The sequence below is a fragment of the Osmerus mordax genome, chromosome 24, assembly GCF_038355195.1.
Source record: "Osmerus mordax isolate fOsmMor3 chromosome 24, fOsmMor3.pri, whole genome shotgun sequence".
NCBI classification, from domain to species: Eukaryota; Metazoa; Chordata; class Actinopteri; order Osmeriformes; family Osmeridae; genus Osmerus; species Osmerus mordax.
Window position 1 is genome coordinate 5,367,977 of NC_090073.1, and position 23,645 is coordinate 5,391,621.

Below are 23,645 nucleotides of genomic sequence, written 5' to 3' on the forward strand. Positions count from 1 at the left end.
AAAAACACTTCCTGATTCTCATGTTTCCTCTGAACCTACAAGCAGTTCAGTCCATAAGCCATCAGTCCGCCTCTGCGATGCGTTGGCCAATTGAGACGAGAGAACCCAGTTGCATGTGAATAACTTCTTTGAAGACAACTGTGTAGAAAATTCTAATAAAAAAGATCTATGGTGAACAGCAGGCTTCGCTATCAAGTGAACCTCAACAGTTTTCTGATTTACCGTGTATGACTGTATTTAATTCCTGGAATCGTAGTGCTCAACCCCGATTGGTCACCGAGGGAGGCTACAGCTGGGCTCTTAGACCTTGATCTCTAAACCCCGTTACTGTAAATGTTTCTTGCACTTTACCAAACAAGCTTGATTCAAGAGGTTTTCTTGGGACGGTAGTCTAATTCATTGTTTATAAACACCTTGTGGTCGTTCTGAGTTTTTCATCCATAAAGTCTTTCACACAAGTTGCTGTAATTGGAGCGCAGATGAGATTGATCAACTAACGATCTGTCTGCTTGCTGGTGCATTAGTTGCCGCACTGGATTGGATCATGCAGAGATGATGAAACTCTTGACCCCATCCTGTTTAAGCCACACATACTTACAAGAATCAGCACACTACTGTATCAGTCATCACAGCTTTCTCAAGAACAAGTTTAATAAAAGCGTTTGTATGTCCCAAAATAGGCCTATGGCCCTAGCCATAGGTCCAGTTTCGCAGAGAGAGCCCAGATTTCCAGCTATTCTTCATTTTTTTTCAAAAAATGTTATAGTTTCATAGTGTGCTGAAATACAATGTTGTAATAATAATAAGGATGTGGAGAGCGGCCTATCTATCACAGCATCGCTGCACCCCCACTCAGCAGGGTTAGCAAAGCAGGTCTGAGTTCAACAGTGGACGTCACTGATGTTATGATTGGATTTCATCAGAATGTGTGCGTGGGTTACGGTTAGGGTTAGGTGTGGGTGTGTTTCTCTGTATGTGTGAGTGTGTGTGAGTGTTTCTGTGTGTGTGTGAGTAATACCAGCGCACAGGGGTCCATGTTGGGAGGGGGGTGAAGGAGGGGGGGGGGGGGTAAGTCACACACAGAATCAGGACACTACTGTATCAGTCACCACAGCTTTCTCAAGAACAAGTTTAAGAAAAGCGTTTGCATTTCCCAAAATAGGCCTATGGCCCTAGCCAGAAGCTGGTCAGGAGGAAAGGGGACCAGGCTGACCACCTGTCCCCACCCCAGGTTCCACACTGCTGGGAAGAACACCTGAGCTGGAACCATTTGTGATGTCCAGCATGTCATTCTAGACAAGCCAGTCACCAAGCCAGACACCAAGCCAGTCACCTCAATGTCTGAGAGGGGAGAATCAGAATCAGCTTTATTAGCCAAAGAATTTACTATGGCAGGAAGGCGCATACGGTAAACATATACGAGTTTTAAATATAAAAAGTAGAAAATGTATCTGTATATAACAGTATCTAAGCAGAAGGGATGATAATAATCATGACTTAATGATTTAGCAGACGCTTTTATCCAAAGCGACGTATGAGGGGGGTGTTGAACCTGAGAACTTGAGTAATACCCATTATAACACCAGTAGGCTATAGGATGAATCCCTATTATTGCTCGTGTGACGCACACTAATGCACACATCTGTACTGTTTCATGTGCACTGTCATGTCTGGTCATATGAAGTGTGTTTTTAGTAAACATCCGCTGATGCGTTCTAGAGTAACCCAGTTTGATTTAGTCACATATTAGGAGTGTCGGGAGATCAAATGTGACCCAAACGATTTCCTCTGAATGGAAAACCCTTCATTCTATGATGCTAGTATACTCTGTTTATTGCTGAGGGAAATGCCATGTTGACAACGTGTTTTGCGTGTTCCTTGACGTGAGCGTGGTTTGTGACAAGCCACTTAGCTTCTCGAGAGTGAATGTTTGTAGTAGGACTTCCTGTTTACGCTTGACTAATATGGTGCAGTTTTCATTTTCTCTGGTCCCAAATTAACAGTGACAAGAGCAGAACTCCATTTTTCCTCGACACCAAAGGGCCCCATACCACATAGTTTAAGTCCAATGTTTAAGACTTCTAGCAATGCCCTTCTAACAATGCTACCCTCTCCCTCTTGCACACGCTTTCTCGTTTTCATCATCATTTTCCAGTCCGCTACGACAACAGGAGTGGTGAACTGTGTGTGTATTTGAGCATATCCTCATCCAAACTTGGACTCCTCACTAATGCAACACAGCTGGCGTTGACGAGTCGAGGCGTCAGCCGTCAACATGGTCCCCCACCCTCCCAAACCACTGAATTACAACCCAACAGTTGAATTAGAATGGCTTAGCGTTCTAATAGAACCTGGTGCCATTCTACTGGCTAACTAGACTTCCTGAGGAAAGGGAAGGGTTTGGTAGAAGGGTTCTAAAGTCCTATAGGATCGACCCTGGAGCCAACCACTTCATCAAGTCTCTGCTGTCCTCCGCTTTAGGCCTATAGGATGTATATTGAAGCGGAAGTCGGATGTCAAAGTGTTGTTTGGTAACTTGCCTAATCAGTTTTACATTATGAAACATCCCTAGCTTTGCGGTTCTGTGGGACACTATAACAGTCCTACCAGTTAAGCAACCACTTGTTATAGACATTTTGCGGTTATACACAATGTACTGATGCTGCATGTGAAAAGGTGTCGACACATCAAGCCCAAAAACATAGCTAGGGTAGTCTTTTGTGATTCAGTACAAACTCGGATCATTCAATATCACGTCAACGTGTCTTAAATTATAGCGACTAATGCATGAACCTCAAAATTATCTGGTAACCCCCAAATTATCTGGAAACCTCAAAATGAACTCAAAATAACATTGGACAATTTTGTCCGGATACCTGCCAGCAGGAGTAGGGACAGTCCCGAAACCGCCCACGCAGCATCATCATCCTGTGAGCCCTCCCGTCTCCTATTGCTCATTGCCAAACGCCCTCCCTCTTCCTCACACACTGGATAAAAACGACGAGAAGGCTGGCATCGAGAACATTATACTCCAAGAACACCAAGGACGCTTTCTAACGTGTGAGATACGGAGAAGAAGCAAGCCGGTGCACACACAATACTTGGTAAGACGCGGAATTTTAAACGGGGGGTTTCGTTGCCGTATAGGCTACACTGCAATATCGAAGTGTTTTTTCCCCCAAAAAATATTGAGGTATAGCTGCTGTAGGTTATAGCTTTCAATACGCATCAGGTGTGTAGTTGTGTAAAAGAATGTCTTTAATACTGCAAAAATCTGTACATGCACAGCCTTCTGACTAGGCGCGAGACGATCTACGGTAGGCTACAGTAAGGTCTTTATGTGGGAGAGACGTGATACCCCAGGTGGAAGAAGCAGGAGGAATTCACCAAGTAGCTTACATCTTACTCACTCTTTCAGTCGTCTACTTATCTTTCCCTCCCTTCTCTGCACAATCCTTCATTCTAACATTCTCTACCACTGTGTCACGGTCCAGCAGTCCTATATTATCTAGCTAATATTCAGTCTGGAATGAGATCACATTCGGAGTCTTCGCAACAGTCAGTCAGGAATTTTAAGTAGCCAGTGTTCTTAGATAACTTTTTAGTCACAGATATTAATGTACGGGGGGGGGGGGGGGGGGGGGGGGGGGTCTGTGTTTGTCTTCAGAAAATGGCAATATCATGTTGCTGAGGGTGTGGAATGGGTCACTGAGTTCATTATCTGTATCCATTGTCTGTGTGTGTGTGTGTGAGCGTTTGTGGTCAGTCAGGGGTAGCGTAGAGCTGTCATTGTTTGCTAGTTCAGGGGCCCCTTCAGTGCTTTAGTACCCAGCAGTATGACTCCTGGCTTGTCTGGTCCTAACTTAAATAACACTACTGCAACACTGTTTAAACTGTGCTGTAACCCTCCTACAACACTGCTTTAACGCTGCTCTAGCACTGTTGTACTGCTGTTGTGACACTGTTGTAACACACTGCCAGCCCAGCACTGCTATGCCAGCCTTAATCTGTCTTCCAGTCCTTCTCCTGTGTAGTCCTATGATATTGGATGACTCAACCGTTCTCCAATCAAAGCCCTGACTACTCACCACGTCGCTGCTGACCTGTGGGGCTCTGCTCTCTCATCGCCTGCCTTCCTTTCACCTCTCTCCGCAAGGTATCTGCTTTACGCTCTCTCTTCTGTGCGCTCTCTCCCTTTCTCTCCTCCTCTTTCATCTCTTCGTTGTTGATTTCGACTCTCCCCCCCCCCCCCCCCCCCCTCTCCTTCTGTTTGGAGCCTCTCTGCAGCTGCAGGTCAGAGAGCGAGGCTTGGGGCCACAGACCCTCTCTGTTTTCTGGGAAGGCTGTGGAGCCAGACCAATCTGTGTGTGTGTGTGTGAGAGAGAGAAAACTTGTGTATGTGTGTGTAGAAGTGTGTGTTAGTGTGTGTGTGAGATTGCGTGCGTGTACTATATGAATGTGAGTGCGTGTGTTTGTGTGTGCGTGTGTGTGTATATATATGTGTATGTGTGAGAGAGTGTTTGTGTGTGTATATGTGTGCATGCATGCGATGGGGGGAGTGGCAGTATTCAGTCCCACCAATGGAGTTCATCAACACACCACTGAAGGAGAAGATGTGTCTGCTAAATGAAAAAAAGAAATTGACCTAGATCCCATCCCAGATCCTGTGGTTCTACGGCATGTCATGCTGATCCCAATTCTTGGCTTGTCGTTGGTGGCTGTGATAGAGAGCGGGGACCAAGATTTTCTTCTTCTGTGGTGGTTGTGGTAGAGAGCGGGACAAATATTTTCTTCTTCTGTGGTAGCTGTCATAGAGAGCGGGACATATTTTGTTCTTCTGTGGTGGCTGTGGTAGAGAGCGGGACAGAAAGCTTCGTCATCGGTGGGGGCTCTACCCATCTTCCCACCACAGACTGGGTTGTTGGGTCAGTGAGAGACTGAATGTATGTGTCTTTATTCAAGGGGGTGTCATGTGAATGTCAACTAGCCATACAAGGTCGATTCTGACTCATAGTCTAGCAGGAGAAAACTGCTATAGCTCTCAGAACTGAGACCCAGAGAGGCTTGTGGGAAGGTTTAGTCTCGAGTGTTTCAAGTCCACACAGCCAAGACCAAACCACTAATTAGCAGGGTGGAACAGACAAGTGCCATGCTAATCCTAAGATTGGACATTAGTTTCACTCTCATCTTTACTGGAAAACTTAAAGACAGGCTTTTTTCAAGAACTGTACTTACATCTGATAAGCTTTTTGACTGTTTTACAGTTGGTCAGCATGTTTGCGTGGGTGACTGTGCATGTGTTTACAATGCATGGAGAACAGTTGGTGCCTGAGACCAGCTGTTTGACAGACCCTGGAGTTTGTGTGTGTGTGAGAGAGAGAGAAACATGGAGGACACACTGTAGAACTCACACTGACTAGCTGGTTTATCAGGAAACATATGTAGTGGTCTGACAGGGGGCGAGGGGAATGGGGGGCGGGGGGGCAGGGGTGAGGGGGGGCTTCTCAAAGGAAACAGAGAAAGCCAGACAGAGAGCATAAAGTAGAACAATGCAAAAACTAGTACTAGTCTGTCAAAGCAAGTAGAAAGTCTTTGTTCCAGGAACCATGAACAGTTCTTTGTGTCTTGTGAGATTATTAGCTCTACATTCCTGTTGGTGTGTGCATGTGTGTGTGGTTGTGTGTGTGTGTGTGTGTGTGTGTGTGTGTTGTGTGTAATGCTGAGCGTGTGCTTGTGTGTCTTTGTGCGGTTGCCAGCGAAGCAGTTTTACCTCATTCAGATATCCCTAACACTAGTGCTGTTGTCTGCAGGTCCAGTCACACACACGCATTGAGTCACTCAACTGCCGACGGCTGTGTGCGTGGGCGTGTGTCTGTGCGTGGGCGTTGTGCCGTGGGTGTGTGTGGCTGTGTGTCAGTGTGCGCGCGTGTGCATGCACTCCCAGAATCACTTACATTGTCTCTGAAACCTTTCTCTTTTTCTCTTTCTCTCTTTCTCTTTCTGTGTTTATTTCTCATCCGTCTTCCCTCCTACCGCACTCTCACCCGTGGTTGGTTTCCCAGGCTGACTCAGTCTTACTCACAGGACACGGCGAAGCACCCTGGAGCTCTGCTCTGCCTCTGCCCTGGGTGGTTTGGACGTATGTGTGTGTGTGTGTGTGTGTGTGTTTGGTGGGCAGGGGGTCAGAACCCAAACTTGTAGACAGTAAGCCACGCGGCGTTTTTCCCTACACTTTTCTCATTTCCCCCTCCATTCTCTCTCTCTCTCTCTCTCTCTCTCTCTCTCTCTCTCTCTCTCTCTCTCTCTCTCTCTCTCTCTCTCTCTCTCTCTCTTTTAATTGTCATGAGTCATTCTGGTCTTCCGACATCTGCTCAGCTCCTTCTTCAGTGGAACGTCATCTGGAGGTGGGAGCTGCAACAACACAGAGCGGTGGAACGTCCACCAAGGCTCCCGCCACCAAACGGTCCCCTTTTCACTCGTGTCCAGAGTGTGCATTTGTGTGTGTGTGTGTTGTGTGTGTTCCTAGAGAGTGTGTGCGTGTGTGTCTCCGCATTGTGTGGTCGTCAGCTGTGTCCTGATTGGACTCAGGGAGGGAGGTTGGATGTTGAGGGCCATCATCCTGTTTACCTCAGGATGGGGGGGGGGGGGGGGGGGGGTAAACAGCCAAGATAGGATGAGAAATAAGATGACCACACAGATAAAAGAAGTGGAGGAGGGGGGGGGGGGCGCAGGAGGACACACCCCTGCTACCCATGACAGAGTACAGACAGAATATCAAACCAGGATCAGTGTCGTTTTCAAACCGAAGCTTTGCGATGGATGAGGCAAGAATGGCATTTTCTCCTTTCGTCTCTTATCAAGTAGACGGACGAAGGCTTCTCAGAGGAGACGAGAGGAGAGTCTCAGTTACACAAGGAACACAGCTGGACTGTTACCGCGTCAACACAAGCCGCCCGCCAACATCAACACGACTCGGCAGACCCTTATCTGATAATAACAAAAAACGCGGCTACAACTTCCTGTATGCCAACAGGAAATCGCCACAACTCAAAGGGACTTGAAAGTGACCTCCCATTTCCCAAACACATGCTCCCAGTGCCTCACCGTCTTCCTCCCTGGCTAGGTGGAGGGAAGGCATGGGAGGCAGGGGAGAGGGTTGAAGGAAGGGAGTCGCCCTCTGTCGTGTTGGAAAGCCAAGCCAAGCGTGAATAACACAGAGCTGGTCTGTGTTGACATGGGAGACCATTGTTCATTTCCTGGTTAGCCTTCCTCACACTCCAGTGGGTTCTTAATAGGCAAAGCTGTATATATGTGACGCATAGCTTAGTGGTAGAGCTTTTGACTGCGGCCCAAGAGGACGCAGGTTCTAATCCCCCATGTTGTGTTGCTGTGGATAAGAACGTCTGCTGAATGACACGTGATTGTAGTCTGCAGTGTGTTAGGCACCGTCACCATTAGCTTGATCTGATGAGTGAATTCTTAATCCACGACCTGTATGTCAACAGACTCTTCTTCATGTGTTACAGGAAGTCTGCGCATCTCCAGCCATGTACCGAACATTGGGACTCTTCATCTTCCTGTCAGCTCTCTGCTGCGCCCTAACGGACGAGGTAGGTACTGCAGCCGCCTCACACCACAAGTAATGCTCAGCGTTACTCTCACAGACCGCTACTGCAGTAACAGCACAGTACCTCCATCCTGCTTCCTGTCTGTCTGTCTGTGTTCGGTAAAAACTGGAAACTCTTCCATGCAACTCCACTTCCAGCTACTGTGAGTGTGTGTTACCTGGGGAGTCTGTTGGCTGAGCGGTGAGGGAATCGGGCTAGTAATCCGAAGGTTGCCAGTTCGATTCCCGGTCATGCAAACTGACGTTGTGTCCTTGGGCAAGGCACTTCACCCTACTTGCCTCTGGGGAATGTCCCTGTACTTACTGTAAATCGCTCTGGATAAGAGCGTCTGCTAAATGACTAAATGTACCTTAGTGAGGTGGTCCTGTTCCCTGACATATCCTCCTCTTCTCATCTCTCCTCCTCTCCTCATCTCTCCTCCTCGGCTCTCCTCCTCTCCTCCCTCTCCATGTGGCAGGTTGAGCTCAGACGCAGCAAGAGGGGGACTCGATATTACAGAGGTGAGACCGCACGGTTTCCCTGTCTCCTGTGTGCCGTTACGTGTCACTCCCCCTCACAAACCCATTTCCCTCTCCACTCCCCCCCACCCCCCCTCTCTTGTTGTCATCAATCATTGTTGTTCGATCCCTAGTGACGACGCGTGTTCGTATGTTTCTCCATTTGAACGTGTGTGTGTGTCCTCGTCTTCATGTTGTTTCTGTCTCCCCCTCCGTGTGCGTGCGTGCGTGTGCATCCTCTTAGCGAGGTGTGTGGATGGGGAGACGGCAGCGGTCCGTAACTACGGCGAGTCGTGGATGAGGTGGAGCGGACAGCGTGCCGAGTATTGTCGTTGTTCCACACGAGGACGAGAGCGCTGTCACTTTGTGCCCGTCATCAGTGAGTGGACACACACGTATATACGCACACACCCCCTCGCCCTCACACACACACATCAATCACAGACACACACTCACACACTCACACGCTTAATGGAATGGCTGCCGTGTCGGCCTCTTTGTTTTCCCTTTCCCAAACCCTCACCCTTGTCTCCACTCCTCCCCTCCTCCACCTCTCCTCACTACCTGTTTCATTGTGATGGACAGAGTTCAGTCTGGTCTGGTCTAATCTGCCCTGGTCTGGTATCGCCTGCCCTAGTTTTGGGGATGGTTACTACCACTGAATCTCTAGGACACCCCCATAATGTTTAATCATTTCAACATCTCCCTCTCTCTCTCTGTCTCTCTCTCTCTCTCTCTCTCTCTCTCTCTCTCTCTCTCTCTCTCTCTTTCCCTCTCTCTCCCCCCTCCCCCAGGTTGCTATGTGTCTCGCTGCTATAACGGAGGTACCTGTAAGGAGGCGGTGTACTCCTCAGACTACCTGTGCCAGTGTCCTCCAGGCTTCATGGGCTCCCAGTGTGAGATCGGTAAGACCCTTCTCCATCCAACCCTGCTACATCCAACCCTGTCACTGTTCATCCAACCCTGCTACGTCCAACCCTGTTACTGTTCATCCAACCCTGCTACGTCCAACCCTGTCACTGTTCATCCAACCCTGCTACGTCCAACCCTGTTACTGTTCATCCAACCCTGCTACGTCCAACCCTGTCACTGTTCATCCAACCCTGCTACGTCCAACCCTGTTACTGTTCATCCAACCCTGCTACATCCAACCCTGGTACTGTTCATCCAACCCTGCTACATCCAACCCTGTCACTGTTCATCCAACCCTGCTACGTCCAACCCTGTTACTGTTCATCCAACCCTGCTACATCCAACCCTGGTACTGTTCATCCAACCCTGCTACATCCAACCCTGTCACTGTTCAGCCAACACTGCTACGTCAGGGTGTGAAACTTTTGACCTCGACACGAACATCGGCTCATCCCCAGAACACTCACGCTCACTATGGACTGGCTTCACTGCCAAGAGGCCAGCCCTATCATGTGACGGCAGCTATGATTATCATAATCAAAACCACATCTCTCACTCTCGCTTGCTCTCTCTCTCTCTCTCTCTCTCTCTCTCTCTCTCTCTCTCTCTCTCTCTCTCTCTCTCTCTCTCTCTCTCTCGCTAAACTCTTTTTCTCTTGTTTTGATTTGGATACTTCTCTCTCTCTGTCTGTCTCTCTCCTTCTTGGCGACTCTCTCTCTCTCTCCCTCTTGCTTTCTCTCCCTCCCTCAATTGCTCCAACGCTTGTACTCTCTCCTAAACAATCCTAAACACCCTGACACATATGGATGATTGCGTACATGCGGTACCATCAAACGCAGTCGTGTTAGCTGTGGAGCTCTTAGTCACCAGGACGTAGGGCCGCACAGCTGGAGGGCGTTAGAGATTGGAGGAAGGGCGTCAGCCATGGTAACCTCAGATACACATGGCGGCTGCCATAGCGACCGTCATTCACTTGATCTGATGCCACTTTCCAAAGGTCATATGCGTAACGGCGCGAATGGACATTTCACTCGCGCAGCGCACAACGCAATATGTACAAACATACACACATACTGGACTGTGTTGATATCAATATCGACTTATCATTTGAACCGAACTCTCCTCTCTTTCTCTCCGTGTCTTCCCTCTCTTTCTCCCTTCCCCTCTTGTCTTTCTTTCTCTCCTCCTCTCCTCTCTCTCTCTCTCTCTCTCCCTGCCCCCCCCCCCACTGCTTCCGTAGGCACCAGTGAGAAGTGTGTGGTGGGCCAGGGTGGGGGTTACCGTGGTACCTGGAGGATAAGTCGCAGCGGCTCGGAGTGTATCAATTGGAACTCCACCTCTCTGAGGGGGAAGAAATTCACCGCCAGGAGGCCCGACGCTGACAGCCTGGGTCTGGGGAACCACAACTTCTGCAGGTAATATACCCAGGCTGAAGTTGACCTTCCGTGCGCAGTGTGTTTAGTATTGGGCGTAACTGTAGTCCTGATGTGACTTTAAGCTCGTCCCTCACCTCTCTCACCATCCCCTCTCTTCTCCTCCCCACCCTCCCCTCTCTTCTCCTCCCCACCCTCCCCTCTCCAGGAACCCAGACAGTGACAGCAGCCCTTGGTGTTATGTCTACAGAGGGGTTGAGGTGTCCTGGGAGTTGTGCTCTCTGCCCAAGTGTCCAGCAGGTAACCACGGCCAACACTCCGGTTCACTAGGAGCCACCTGGCTTCTCAGTATTAGAAAATAGGTTTTTATCTTGTAAGACTTGGGACTGAAAATAAAGTTCTCTCTCTCTCTCTCTCTCACTCTCTCTCTCTCTCTCTCTCTCTCTCTCTCTCTCTCTCTCTCTCTCTCTCTCTCTCTCTCTCACTCTCTCTCTCTCTCTCTCTCTGTCTCTCTCTCTCTCTCTCTCTCTCTCTCTCTGTCTCTCTGTCTCTCTGTCTCTGTCTCCAGTTCCTAACCTGGAGTGTGTGCTGGGGTCTGGACAGTCCTACAGGGGGACCACAGCTGTCACTAAGGGGGGGTCTCGGTGCTTGTCCTGGGACTCCCCTATCGTGTCCCGCAAGATCTACACTGCATGGAGGTCAGATGCCAGGACGTTGGGCCTGGGCAGTCACAACTTCTGCAGGTACACACGCACACACACGATGCAACACACAATGCACACACAATATATTACACCCTCGCTCCACACACAAAGACACACAAAGACACACACAAAGACATACTCGCCCTCTTTCCTGATCCCCTCTGATGACCCCCCCCCCCCCCCCCCAGGAACCCTGACGGAGAGAGGGCCCCATGGTGTCACGTTTACGAAAACATGCAGCTCACCTGGGAAGTGTGTGACATCACCAAATGCTGTGAGTTACAACCCCCTTCCCCTCCTCCCCCTCCCCTGCCATGGTTACAGGAATACGGTTACTTCACTCTCTATTCTGGTTCCTGCTCGGGCCTTATCTACTTCCTCATCTTCACATGGCTGGCGATGGCAGGTGACGCCCTATGTGCCCCCATCGTCATTTGAATGAGTCAAATCTCGAGAGCGAATGACAGCGCTATTGTCATCGTTCTGAGCACAGTGTGTATTCCATGTAACCAGGAGACAGAGACACATGGACTCTTTGCAGTCTGAGATATAGTATCGCAGTCTGAGGTAGTGTGAGGTCGATGTAGCATGGCAGTCTGAGGTAGCGTGAGGTCGATGTAGCATGGCAGTCTGAGGTAGTGTGAGGTTGATGTAGCATGGCAGTCTGAGGTAGCGTGAGGTCGATGTAGCATGGCAGTCAGAGGTAGCGTGAGTTCGATGTAGCATGGCAGTCAGAGGTAGCGTGAGGTCGATGTAGCATGGCAGTCTGAGGTAGTGTGAGGTCGATGTAGCATGGCAGTCTGAGGTAGCGTGAGGTCGATGTAGCATGGCAGTCTGAGGTAGTGTGAGGTCGATGTAGCAATTGCAGTCTGAGGTAGCGTGAGGTCGATGTAGCATGGCAGTCTGAGGTAGCATGAGGTCGATGTAGCATGGCAGTCAGAGGTAGTGTGAGGTCGATGTAGCATGGCAGTCAGAGGTAGCGTGAGGTCGATGTAGCATGGCAGTCTGAGGTAGCGTGAGGTCGATGTGGTGTCGCTCTCTCTGATAAAGGCTGTGTCTTTCGTTCCTGTGTCTAGCCGGCAGACCCGGCCGCATCACGACGCTGGGTCCTAGAGCCCCCACCACCAACAACAATCACAAAGGTACCACATCCACACGCCTCCTCTTCATCATCGCTCTCTTGTTCCAGCACCTCCTCGTGTTCTGTCATGTCTCGATCCAGAACCCTCACCATGTCAGACATCCCGTAATACTGCGTCCGTTGTTGACTTTCGTTTGTATTCTGTCTCACGCTCTCTTCTCCTCCTTCCTCACCTCCCTCTTTCTCTACTTCCCTCCCTCCATCTCTCTCTCTCCCCCTGTGCTCCTCCCTCTCTTCCCCCCTCCCTCTATCTCCCCCTTCCCCCCTCTTTCCCTCTCTTCTCCTCTCTCTCCTTCTTTCCCTCCCCTGAAGCGACCTGTGGCCAGCGGATAGACAACTCGTTAAACATGCCGGCGTTCCGTATCCATGGCGGCCAGGAGAGTGACATCACAGAGCAGCCGTGGCAGGCTGTCATTAACGTGTACCGCCCCCGAAGAAACATACAACACTTCCTGTGCGGGGCAGTCCTCATAGACAGCTGCTGGGTGCTGTCTGCCGCTCACTGCTTTGATGAGAGGTGAGTCTGACTACACACAAGACACACACACATGACATCCACACACACACACATGACATGCACACAGACACACACACATAGGACATGCACACAGACACACACATACACACACGCCACGGAAAGTAATGTGACATGATGTATCTTCCAGGTTCAAAGCAGAGAACTTACAGGTGGTTCTGGGTAGAACGTTCCGGAAGCAGAACTCGAGCAGTGAGCAGATCTTTGAGGTGGAGAAGTACTGGATTCACGAAAACTACGTTAGTGAAAATGAAAACTTCGACCATGACATCGGTTAGCCTTTTTTTCTTTCTCTTTCAGCCAAGAAAATCATTACTTTATTATTTAAACACAAATACAATCAGACTGTGTGTGTTTTATGAACAAAATAATCCTAATACTTTCTCAAAATCATCCCTCCCTCTCTGCCTTTCTCTTCCTCTCTCCTCGTTCGTCCCCCTTCCCTGTATTTTCCCCTCCCTCTCTCCCCTGCCCCCTCTCTCTCCGTCTCTCAGTCCTGATGAAGCTGAAGAGTGACATCGGTCTGTGTGCGGTGACGTCCCCTGAGGTCACGCCTGCCTGCCTGCCCGACCCCAACCTGGCTCTGCCCGACTGGACCGAGTGTGAGATCTCAGGCTACGGGAGGAAGCAGGAGTGTAAGTCTCTCTATCCCGCTGTCTCTCTCTCCCGCTGTCTCTCTATCCCGCTGTCTCTCTCTCCCCCGCTGTCTCTCTCTCTCTCCCGCTGTCTCTCTCTCCCGCTGTCTCTCTCTCTCCCGCTGTCTCTCTCTCCCGCTGTCTCTCTCTCTCTATCCCGCTGTCTCTCTCTCCCGCTGTCTCTCTCTCTCTCTCCCGCTGTCTCTCTCTCTCTATCCCGCTGTCTCTTTCTCCTGCTGTCTCTCTCTCTCTATCCCGCTGTCTCTCTCTCCCGCTGTCTCTCTCTCCCGCTGTCTCTCTCTCTTTATCCCGCTGTCTCTCTCTCCCGCTGTCTCTCTCTCTTTATCCCGCTGTCTCTCTCTCTCTCCCGCTGTCTCTCTCTCTCTCCTGCTGTCTCTCTCTCTCTCCCGCTGTCTCTCTCTCTATCTCCCGCTGTCTCTTTCTCTCTCTCCCGCTGTCTCTCTCTCTCTCCCGCAGTCTCTCTCTCTCTCGTCTTTCTTAATCTTCCCGCTTTCTCTACCCTCTTTCCTCTCTCTCTCTTTCCTCTCTTTTTCTCTCTCTCTCTCCCTTTCTCTAGGCTATAGGTTGCATCATCACAACGATGCCTCTCTTTACCCCCAATATGTCCCTCCCATCCCATAATGCTCCAGTCCTCGCCTCCATGGACTCGTCCTCATGCTGTCCTCCTCTCTTCTTCTCTCCCTCTCTTCTTCTCTCTTCTTCTCTTCCTCAGTCGATGCAGAGTACTCGGAGCGGGTGAAGAGAGGCCGCGTGCGCCTGTGGCCCCAGGATCGCTGCGTGCCCGGCGTGTTGTCAGGGCGACCGGTCACCGCCAACATGCTGTGTGCCGGGGACACCCGCGGCCTGGATGATGCCTGCAAGGTGAGCGGGGGGCTTTAGCTCAGCGGGCTAACCCGCTAATACAATACGTCACACTGGGGGGACTGAGAATGAATGGGAAGGAATTCATTCATAAGGCTGCCAGACATGCTGAAAATGACAGATTATCTAGGGTTCTCTTGCAGAGGGTCAATGTGGGAACAACTGATTTACCCTCTCCCCCCCCCCCCCCTCCTTCAGGGTGACTCTGGTGGCCCCCTGGTGTGTCCTAAGGACGGCAGGATGACCCTGATGGGGCTGATCAGCTGGGGGGACGGATGTGGGAAGAGGGACGTCCCCGGTGTCTACACGCGTGTCACACGCTACACGGACTGGATCAAGAGCAAAATGCAGGCCAACTGAGGAGCGCACACAACACACACAGACCAACACATTGATGCACAAACACACACACAGACCAACACACAGATGCACAAACACACACACAGACCAACACATAGATGCACAAACACACAGACACACATAGATGCACAAACACACAGACACACATCGATGCACAAACACACAGACACACATAGATGCACAAACACACACACACAGACCAACACATAGATGCACAAACACACACACACAGACCAACACATAAATGCACAAACACACACAGACCAACACATAGATGCACAAACACACACACACAGACCCACACATAGATGCACAAACCGCAGACATGCCCAAGCTAACACAAGGACGGACTGAGAGTTTGAAGTGACAGAGGCACAACCCGAACCGCCTCCACACCCCTTCGTCGGGGGTTGTCCTGCGTAGACGTTTTCTCAGCGCCTCAGTAACCTGTGGTGCTGAAGAGCACCTGAGTCCTGCACGCTCGGCTCTCGACACCCTGACCCCAACCAGGACCACCTCAAAGGGCCTTCTGCACAGAAAGGTGTCCTTCTGTGATGTTTCGGCCACAGTGACATCCCTGTATTCTGTCAGTCTGTAGATGTCTTCAGAGGATAGGTCCTTTAGAGCAGGATACGAGTATTCCTCTCCACACGTACAGTTGAAGCCGCTCTGCATCAATCGTCAATACATTAAACGTTGTCTTTCAAGACAAGGGAAATACTAGGAGGCTCTCTTTGGCACTGTGTATTTTGGAAACCAGTGGTACTAGAACTAGTACTAGAGCGTGCGTTTACCAGAACCAGGACACAGTGGTACCAGAACCAGAACACTAACTTCCCTGACCCTCTGCTGGATCAGAGTCAACAACAGTCCGAGGCTTCCCTCCCTACACCGCTCGACCAGTCCTCCTCTCCTGCAGGTGGAAATGACCCTGTGGCGTCAGTCAAAGCTATCGGCCTATCAAAGCTTTCTTTCAAATCACATAGGGATTAGGGAAGAGAGAGAGAGAGAGAGAGAGAGAGAGAGAGAGAGAGAGAGAGAGAGAGAGAGAGAGAGAGAGAGAGAGAGAGAGAGAGAGAGAGAGAGAGAGACATGGAAGGAGGGGCTTTGAAATCTGGCTAGTGACCTTACAAGCTGTACTTCATAGCGTGTTTGGGTTGAGCCCGGCAAAACATGTAAAAAATAACAAGGAACACTTTTTATATTGTTTTTATATGAAAAACGACGGGGGCGTGTTTGTCGCAATAAAACAATCGGTCGTTGATTGCTAAGCACTTAGAAGACTACACTCCGGAAAAATAACTTTTTCTCTTGCCTGTTTGTCTTTGAGTGATTATATCACGTGACCTCTCATTGACATACTCATAGGACTTTGTTTTGTGTTTTATTTGTTGTGTTAAGTTAATATTTATGTAATTCATGTATTTCTGCAGTCTTATAGCGACTTTATTGTATAGCAGTCTACGGAGGTTTTGAAATAGCTCGAATGTTTGTAATTAATTTTGTACTTTATTATAACGTCTTCCACTGAACACATACCACATTTTTAATAAACAATGGTTTGAAATAAATGTGTTTACTTATTATACTAAATATAAGAATGTTAAAGACGATTGCGTGACTCAGAGGCTACATATATAAGGGCGCTATCCTGCCTAGCCAGCAAAGTAAGTGCAAGTCTGACGGTATGCAAATCGTCAGGGGACGAGCAGGGGAGAGAGCGTGGATCTTTAGTGGCTGTTATCTGATAACTGCCCAGTGTAGTTAAGGCCACTGTGTCCCTGTCTGTTGGATGTCTTTTAGCATTTGGGACCAGGAACAAAAGAAGATCTTCATGAGATGAGTTAAGGAAGCATCGCAATTATGGTAAGGTACATTTCTAAAAACGATCTCACCTATTCTACCTGTTTGCTGCGCACATCAGGGAAATGTGAAAGAAGTTCCAAACGTTTCACGGATCCTAAAGGGAAGTAACCTGTATTAGTTGAGTTAAATAACTAGATATTTTAATCTGGTAGTGGCGACATAGGCCAGGCTACTTTATTCCGTCTCGTTATAAACCAACGAGACATCAGTAGATTAGAATGATAAAACTTTGTACTTCCCATCATGCAGTATCTGATAGGTTGTCGTAGCCTAAGACCCATCCTCGACAACTGTAACTGTTTACTTAGGCCCACACTGTCTTTTCCAGACTATATCAGCTGGGTCAGGGTCAGATGGCTGAGCGGTTAGGGAGTCGGGCTATTAATCAGAAGGTTGTTGGTTCGATTCCCAGCCGTGCCTAATGACGTTGTGTCCTTGGGCAAGGCACTTCACCTTACTTGCCTCTGGGAGAATGTCCCTGTACTTACTGTAAATCGCTCTGGAGAAGAGCGTCTACTAAATGTATATTAATTCTGTTGTCATGCAGGCGTGTCATTAGACCCTTTTTACTATAGGGCACCTGCCCCAGTATAAAGGCTTCAGGATTTAGCTGCAAACATGTGAGGCTGAACACTTGTCTGTGTGCTCCTAACTGCAGCTTAGGTAACCAGATCCCCCTGGAGAACACACTCATTTTCGTGAAAGAGGAAGATATTTGAACACAGCTGCTTTTAGGCATTCTGTTGTTTAACACTCAAGGCGGTCTGCTTTGTCAGTTATGTCAGTAAGTGTAGAGATTTGGAGATGTCTCTCTCTGTCTGTCTCTCTACTTCTTGGTGACTCTCTCTGTCTCTCTGTCTCTCTGTCTCTCTCTCTCTCTCTCTCTCTCTCTCTCTCTCTCTCTCTCTCTCTCTCTGGGTCTCTCTCTCGCAGCTCTCATCTAATCATTAACTAGATGAGTGAATACCTGTCCACTGTGCTGTGTGTGTTTGTCTGTGAATTTGCCTGCTCGCAAGTGTGTGTGCCTTTATGTGTGTGTCTGTGTGAAGGAGAGAGCGTGAGAGAGGAACCAGATGCAGCTGTGCTCTGTCCCAACCTCTACATCTCTCTCCACCCCCCTCCCTCCCACCCTCTCTCATTTACATCCTCTCTTCCTCTCTGCCTGCTAAGAATAGGACCTGTGGAGCCGAGGATTCACTTCCTGGTTTGATACCTAGTTTGTTTATCTCTGGGATCTAATGGGCCGAGCCCCGTCACGCCACTGCCTCTACGATGGAACAAACCAGAACGGATTATAGTATTGTAGAATAGAGTAGAATATATACAATAAAATAATTTAAAAAAACATTTAATGTACATGATGAAATAAAACCATCTGAAGGAACTGTTCAGTATAAAACCCCTTTCAGGCCCAAATCTTAATTTTTGGTGCCAGAAGGAGCAGAAACAAAAGCGTTGAAGGGTTCTAAAAATGTGATGAGTGGTGTGTAGGGCACTCCAACACAGCCCACTGCTGGCCTTATATGATACTGCACCACAAGAGTGACACAAATAAACAATTTTGACCAGTCTCTGGACGAGGATCATTTTGGTGTGGCAGTTGGTTCATTGAGCAGCATGTAATGTGAACTGTGTATGTGTTTTTTCAGAGCTTCTTTGAAAAACTAAAGAATCTGTAAGTACACAATGGTTACTTCCCGAATTTCCCCATTGTGGGACGAATAAAGGTATATCTTATCTTATCTTACATACCTCTATTAAGTCAAACAACAGAAGTTCTGTGAGTTTCACCTGGTCCCTTCTTCTCGCCTTGAGTAATGAAGGGTGAATACACAATGACTCAGCTGACATTTCTCTATCTCTTATTTATCCACTCCCCCCCCCACCCCCATCACCCCCACCCCTCTCTGCCTCTCTCTTTCTCACAGTGGACCTCCAGCTCCACCTAAAAGAATAGGTGAGCTTTAAACCTCCTGGCTTTGCACGTTGTTCCTCAATTACCCAGCTCTACGCTAATCTGTTCTATTCTCACTCTCTCAACCCCCCCTTCTCTCTCTCGCTCTCTCTCTCTCTCTCTCTCTCTCTCTCTCTCACTTCCCTTTCTCCCCCTTCTCTCCCCCTTCACCCCCTCTCCCTTCTCTCAATTTCCCACTCTCTCCTTCTCTTTCTCTCGTTCAGAAGAGAATGCAGGTTATGGCTGGCCAGATGATGAGTTTGTAAGTAGGAAAGGTTAGTACATTCACATTACATGAGAGTGAGCTCTTCTGAGAACTCATCAGGTGTATGTATGTCTATGTGTGTGTGTGTGTAAGGATGAGGAAGACGTGGACACATATGAAGCACCCCCCAAATGTGAGAGTCCGACCGTTAAGGTTCCTCCCAGGCCGGTGGAGGAGAACGTTTATCTAGGTAACACCTCTTCTGAGCCTCCCCTGCTCACACCATGAGACCCCGTCACAGAACATGTGTATGGACGAGACACAAGCGCACGCCACTCTGTCTCTTCCGGGTCCTCTGCTGGAGTCTCCTCTTATTGGCTCACTCTTGGTGTTTCGCAGGGCTGACGTCCAATCCCACGATCTCCCAAAGGCATGCTCCGCCTCCTAGGCCAATGAAGATAGCGCCGATGGTAATAGCTGGAATGTCATCCGTCTGCCTGTCCATCTTTCTGTGTGTCTCTCTGCCTGCCTGCATGTCAGTCTCTCTTCTGCTGATATCTCCAGTGTCTAACGTCCACTAAGCGTCTCTCTCCTTTCTCCCAGAAGCAGCAGCAGCAGGACTCAGAGGAGTTCTACATCGACCCCAACTGCTCCAAACGTGAGATGAGACTCTTCTTCCTGTCTCTCTCTCTCTTCCTCTCTCTCTCTGCCTCTCTCTTTCTACCTCTTTCTCTCTACCTCTTTGCCTCTCTCTAGCTCTCTCTGTCTCTCTCCACCTCTCTCTCTCTCTCTCCCTCAATGTCTCCCATCCCTCTCTCGTCCAACGCGTCCCTTTCCTCTGTCATCTCGTCTCCCCCCGTCTCTCATCTGCCCTCCCTGTCTCCCCTCTCTCCTCCACCCTTCAGCCCCAGAGGTACACCGGAATGCTAAACCAGGGAAGAAGCCCGCTCCCAAGAAGCCTGCTGCACCGCCAATGCGCACGGTCCCCGCCCCCATCCCCGCGCCCATGCCCGCCCCCCCGTCTCAATACGAGGAAGGTAAATACCGACGCCGCCCCGTGTGAAAGTCCCCCTCTTTAGCACCTCCGACGAGCTCCCCACTAGAGGTATAGCACAGCCGACAGGCTGCGCAACCCAGACCTCAGTAGCACTTGAAGTCACACTTCCTGTCTCTCACTTCCTGTCTAGACGTGTACCTGGATCCTAACGAGGAGCAGGTGAGCCGCGCCGGACGTGACCCGTGAAGCACAGCTGCTGTCAGAGGAGCCAGTGGTACTGATGCCAGTGTGTGTGTGTGTGTGTGTGTGTGTGTGTGTGTGTGTGTGTGTGCGCGCGCGTGTGTGTTTGTGGGTTTCAGGAAGACAGTGATGACGTATATCTGGAGCCCGCAGAGGGTCAGTACTGTTGAAACACACTGGGCTTTCAGGTGGGATCTTGCTTGTGATGATGATGATGATGATGGTGGTTATGTTTTTTCTTCATCTACAGCATGCCCCCCCCCTGTTCGAGGTCCCATGCGATTCCCCTCCAAGCCACTTTCCGACCCTCCCCCGGTACCCAAGTAAGCCCCCCACACACACACACACCTCCACCATGTGTAAGATGTGTTGCTAGGGTAACAGTTCACCAGTCGTTTTCTTCTGTGTTGATCTGTAGGCCTCCCGTCCCCAGAGCCAAGTCTGTGAGTCTACACGCACGCACACACACACACATACACACACACACCTCTAAGATGCTCCAATGCATGTACACACACACACACAAACACACACACACACAATCAACAAATCTGAAATCATTTTGTGCTGTGTTGCAGAGTGCCCTCTTGATGTCTGCAGAAAGACCAGGTAAGAAGTCCACTCCACCGTCCTTCACCTCCCTTCTCTTCCTCCACATTTTCCTCCTCTACCAGTTTCTCCTCTTTCATCCCTCTCCTCAGAATCAGAATGGGATTTATTCGCCATGAAAGTTTGCACAGACAAGGAATTTGCTTTGGCAGGAAGGTGCATACAATAAACATAGGGACCTAAAATTTAAATATGTGGACTATCTATACTAAGGGTACATAAACTAGCAGGACTAAGTGGGATTAGAATTAAATTAAATATACAATAAAATAAAATATAAGTTGCCGTAAATTACAATATAAAAAAAAAACAAATACAAATATTACAAAAAATACAAATGTACAAGATACAATTTTGTAATGCAGTGCAAACAGCAGTGTGTTTTAAGCAGGAAGTCATTAGAGTCAGTGTGGTCCCTTGGCCTTGTTGAAGAGGCCAACAGCGGAAGGGAAGAAACTGTTTTTGTGGCGTGAGGTATTGGTCCTGATGGACCGCAGCCTTCTGCCGGAGGGGAGTGACTGAAACAGGGAGTGTCCAGGGTGGGAGGAGTCAGCCACAATCTTCCTCGCTCACCTCAGGGTCCTCGAGTCCTCCTCCTCCGTCCTCCTCCCTTGTGATTCTCTGCTTGTTCCTTCTCCTCCCTTCAACTTGTTCCTCCTCCTTTTCCTTCTCCACCTCCTTCCACTTCTCATCTTCCTCCTCCTGTTCCTCCTCCTCCGCCCAGTCACAGGCCTGGATGTCAGACGCTCCACATTCCCAGGCAAACTGCCTCCCCTAAACCTGAGCTCCAAGTCCCCCTTCCTGGCTGGCCTCAAGGAGCCCAAGCCCAGGTAGGAAAAGCCTCTTCCATGTAAACAGGGTTGCATCCAGACTGGAGCACCATGGTTAACCCAGTTAGGCGAGGGTAAGGCTGGATTCCCCTAACCAATATCAAACCTCTCTGTTCCAGCCCCCCCCCTCCTCCCACCAAGGACACCTTCTCAGCAGGTGAGTCCTGTTCCTGGTGAGGCGGGGGGAAATTACATCATTGGGAGTCCTTAGTGTTGCGCTGTGGGAGTTCCAGTTGTTGAACTGTTGTGTCTCTCTGTCAAGGTTCTCCGACGGGTCTGAAGGCCGGCATGACTACTGGGAGGGAGGTCAGGGTCTCTCTCTAATCACCGTCAGCTGTATTTGCAAGGAATTCTTTGTGTTGTGGTGTTCTCAAAGTGGTAACCATGGTGATGTGTTCCAGGACATGGATTGGTTTGCTGGGGACTGCGACAGAAAGACTGCTGAAGACCGTTTACTGAGAATCAACAAGGTGGGCTTTTCCCAAGACCACACACACACACGCTATCTCACTCTCTCTCTCTCTCACACACACACACACACACACACACAGATACACACACAGGAGGAAGGAGAATTGTCTTGCGTGTTTGCTTGCTGTGAAATACTTAAGGAACCCCACCCCATACACACACACACACACACACCCTCTCTCTCTCTCCTCCCAGGACGGGGCGTTCCTGGTCCGCCACAGTAAAGCCCAGAGCTCCGGCCAGCCCTACACCCTGGCTGTGCTCTACAAGGGAAAGGTCTACAACATCCCTGTACGCTACCTGGAGGAGACCCGCGTTTACGCTCTGGGGAAGGAGGGCAAGAAGAACGAAGAGGTGAGGGGCTAGATGGGTGGAGGGATACAGGGAGGGGCGGGGTGGGCTTGAGAGGGTGTGGAGGTCGAGGGGGGGGGAGGGGCGCGTTGGAGGTGAGGAAGGAGGAGGAGGAGAAGAAGAAAAACTAAGAAGAGGTGAGAGAGGGAGGGATTTCACAGATCCGTGGTCTTCGACCCTGGTCCTCAGGGCCCTCTGTCCTGCGTGTTGGAGATGTTTCCCTGCTCCAACACACCTGATTCAAATGAGTGGGTCACTCAAGCCCTGCAAAAGCCTGATAACAACCCATTCATGAGGACCAGGGTTGAAGGCCACTGTCATAGATAAGTTACAGTGATTCATAGAAAAAAAGTGTACACTCAAGTAACGATTATAACAATACCTCCCCCTTTCTCCATGTTTCTTAACATACTCCCCCCCCCTCTCTCTCTCTCTCTCTCTCTCTCTCTCTCTCTCTCTCTCTCTCTCTCTCTCTCTCTCTCTCTCTCTCTCTCTCTCCCTTCTCTCTCTCTCTCTCTCTCTCTCTCTCTCTCTCTCTCTCTCTCTCTCTCTCTCTCTCTCTCTCTCTCTCTCTCTCTCTCCCCTTCTCTCTCTCTCTCACTCACAGTTCTTCTCTAGCCTCCAGGACATCATATCTTACCATAAGAATAACCAGCTGCTCCTGATAGACAGCAAGAGTCAGGCCAAGCACACCACGTACCTCACCCACTCTGCCCGCAAGCACACCACGTACCTCACCCACTCTGCCCGCCGCTAGAACCGCAGTACCCACAAAACCACTGCGTAGATTCACACCCCGCTCCACCCCACTTCCTACGTGTGCTAAGAGGAGTTCGCCTCAAGCCACGGGCAAACAGTGTAAAGCCCAAACGACTGTATGACACACGACGCTCTGCGTTCTGTACGACACAGACGCACTCCCTTAATCCACAGTCAACCTGTGTCTCACTTTTGTTGTTTCAGTTCTGTTCATTTCCGCTTCATTTTTCATGATTATAATGATTTTATTGTTATACGAAAAACATGTGGAGACATAGTTCTTTGCTGTCGGAGCGGGTTAGTATGCACGTGTGAACATGTTTATGTTGATCCTTTTTCTTGTCACTATGCTGTGTTTGTGTTCTGTTACGGTGACGGGGGGTGGTTAACTAGTTCTGTGAATAAGCATTGTTTTGCTGTTCCATCTACTAGGCCTTCAAACTATGACGTCAGACTTTCCTTCTGAGTGGTTCACCAGTGTGTTCAAGTTTCATGTTCATCTTGAATCGACAGAGTATCACTCTTCGTGTGAGCTTTCACAAAGGTTATTTGGTACACACTTTAACACCTGATATGATTCACCCGCCTCGCCCAGTAGCCTACGGTCCCAGATGTAACTTGCAGACTTGGCGTGAGGCAGGAGAACTTGGCTGAGTCACTGAGGACGTCGCAGAGAGACAGAATCCATCAGCTGTC

General features: G+C 49.5%; 2 protein-coding genes across 2 annotated transcripts; both read left to right on the top strand.

The window, feature by feature from the left end:
- The first annotated feature begins 3,000 nt into the window (after positions 1-3,000).
- plat (plasminogen activator, tissue) lies at positions 3,001-15,420 on the top strand. The gene is made up of 15 exons (XM_067228136.1): positions 3,001-3,104; positions 7,527-7,610; positions 8,086-8,128; positions 8,370-8,504; positions 8,920-9,030; positions 10,278-10,452; positions 10,619-10,710; positions 10,979-11,153; positions 11,303-11,388; positions 12,191-12,256; positions 12,568-12,772; positions 12,921-13,063; positions 13,285-13,425; positions 14,159-14,307; positions 14,506-15,420. The coding sequence occupies exons 2-15, from the start codon at positions 7,548-7,550 to the stop codon at positions 14,665-14,667; spliced, it is 1,746 nt and encodes a 581-aa protein (XP_067084237.1). The 5' UTR covers positions 3,001-3,104; positions 7,527-7,547; the 3' UTR covers positions 14,668-15,420.
- Positions 15,421-16,420: 1,000 nt separating this feature from the next.
- si:dkeyp-117b11.1 (SH2 domain-containing protein 6) lies at positions 16,421-22,947 on the top strand. The gene is made up of 19 exons (XM_067228474.1): positions 16,421-16,533; positions 18,183-18,208; positions 18,462-18,490; positions 18,712-18,749; positions 18,846-18,942; positions 19,092-19,162; positions 19,296-19,350; positions 19,598-19,729; positions 19,880-19,908; positions 20,049-20,085; positions 20,180-20,252; positions 20,348-20,372; positions 20,508-20,538; positions 21,269-21,368; positions 21,488-21,525; positions 21,631-21,674; positions 21,770-21,838; positions 22,035-22,193; positions 22,798-22,947. The coding sequence occupies exons 1-19, from the start codon at positions 16,531-16,533 to the stop codon at positions 22,945-22,947; spliced, it is 1,206 nt and encodes a 401-aa protein (XP_067084575.1). The 5' UTR covers positions 16,421-16,530.
- Positions 22,948-23,645: the final 698 nt, after the last annotated feature.

Excerpts from the sequence above, each read along its gene's own strand:
- plat (XM_067228136.1), top strand. The coding sequence starts at position 7,548 with ATGTACCGAACATTGGGACTCTTCATCTTCCTGTCAGCTCTCTGCTGC. Across the intron at positions 7,611-8,085 it reads GCTGCGCCCTAACGGACGAG|GTTGAGCTCAGACGCAGCAA; the intron begins GTAGGTACTGCA and ends TCCATGTGGCAG. Across the intron at positions 11,154-11,302 it reads GGCAGTCACAACTTCTGCAG|GAACCCTGACGGAGAGAGGG; the intron begins GTACACACGCAC and ends CCCCCCCCCCAG.
- si:dkeyp-117b11.1 (XM_067228474.1), top strand. Across the intron at positions 18,209-18,461 it reads TTTGAAAAACTAAAGAATCT|TGGACCTCCAGCTCCACCTA; the intron begins GTAAGTACACAA and ends TCTTTCTCACAG. Across the intron at positions 18,943-19,091 it reads GGAGGAGAACGTTTATCTAG|GGCTGACGTCCAATCCCACG; the intron begins GTAACACCTCTT and ends GGTGTTTCGCAG.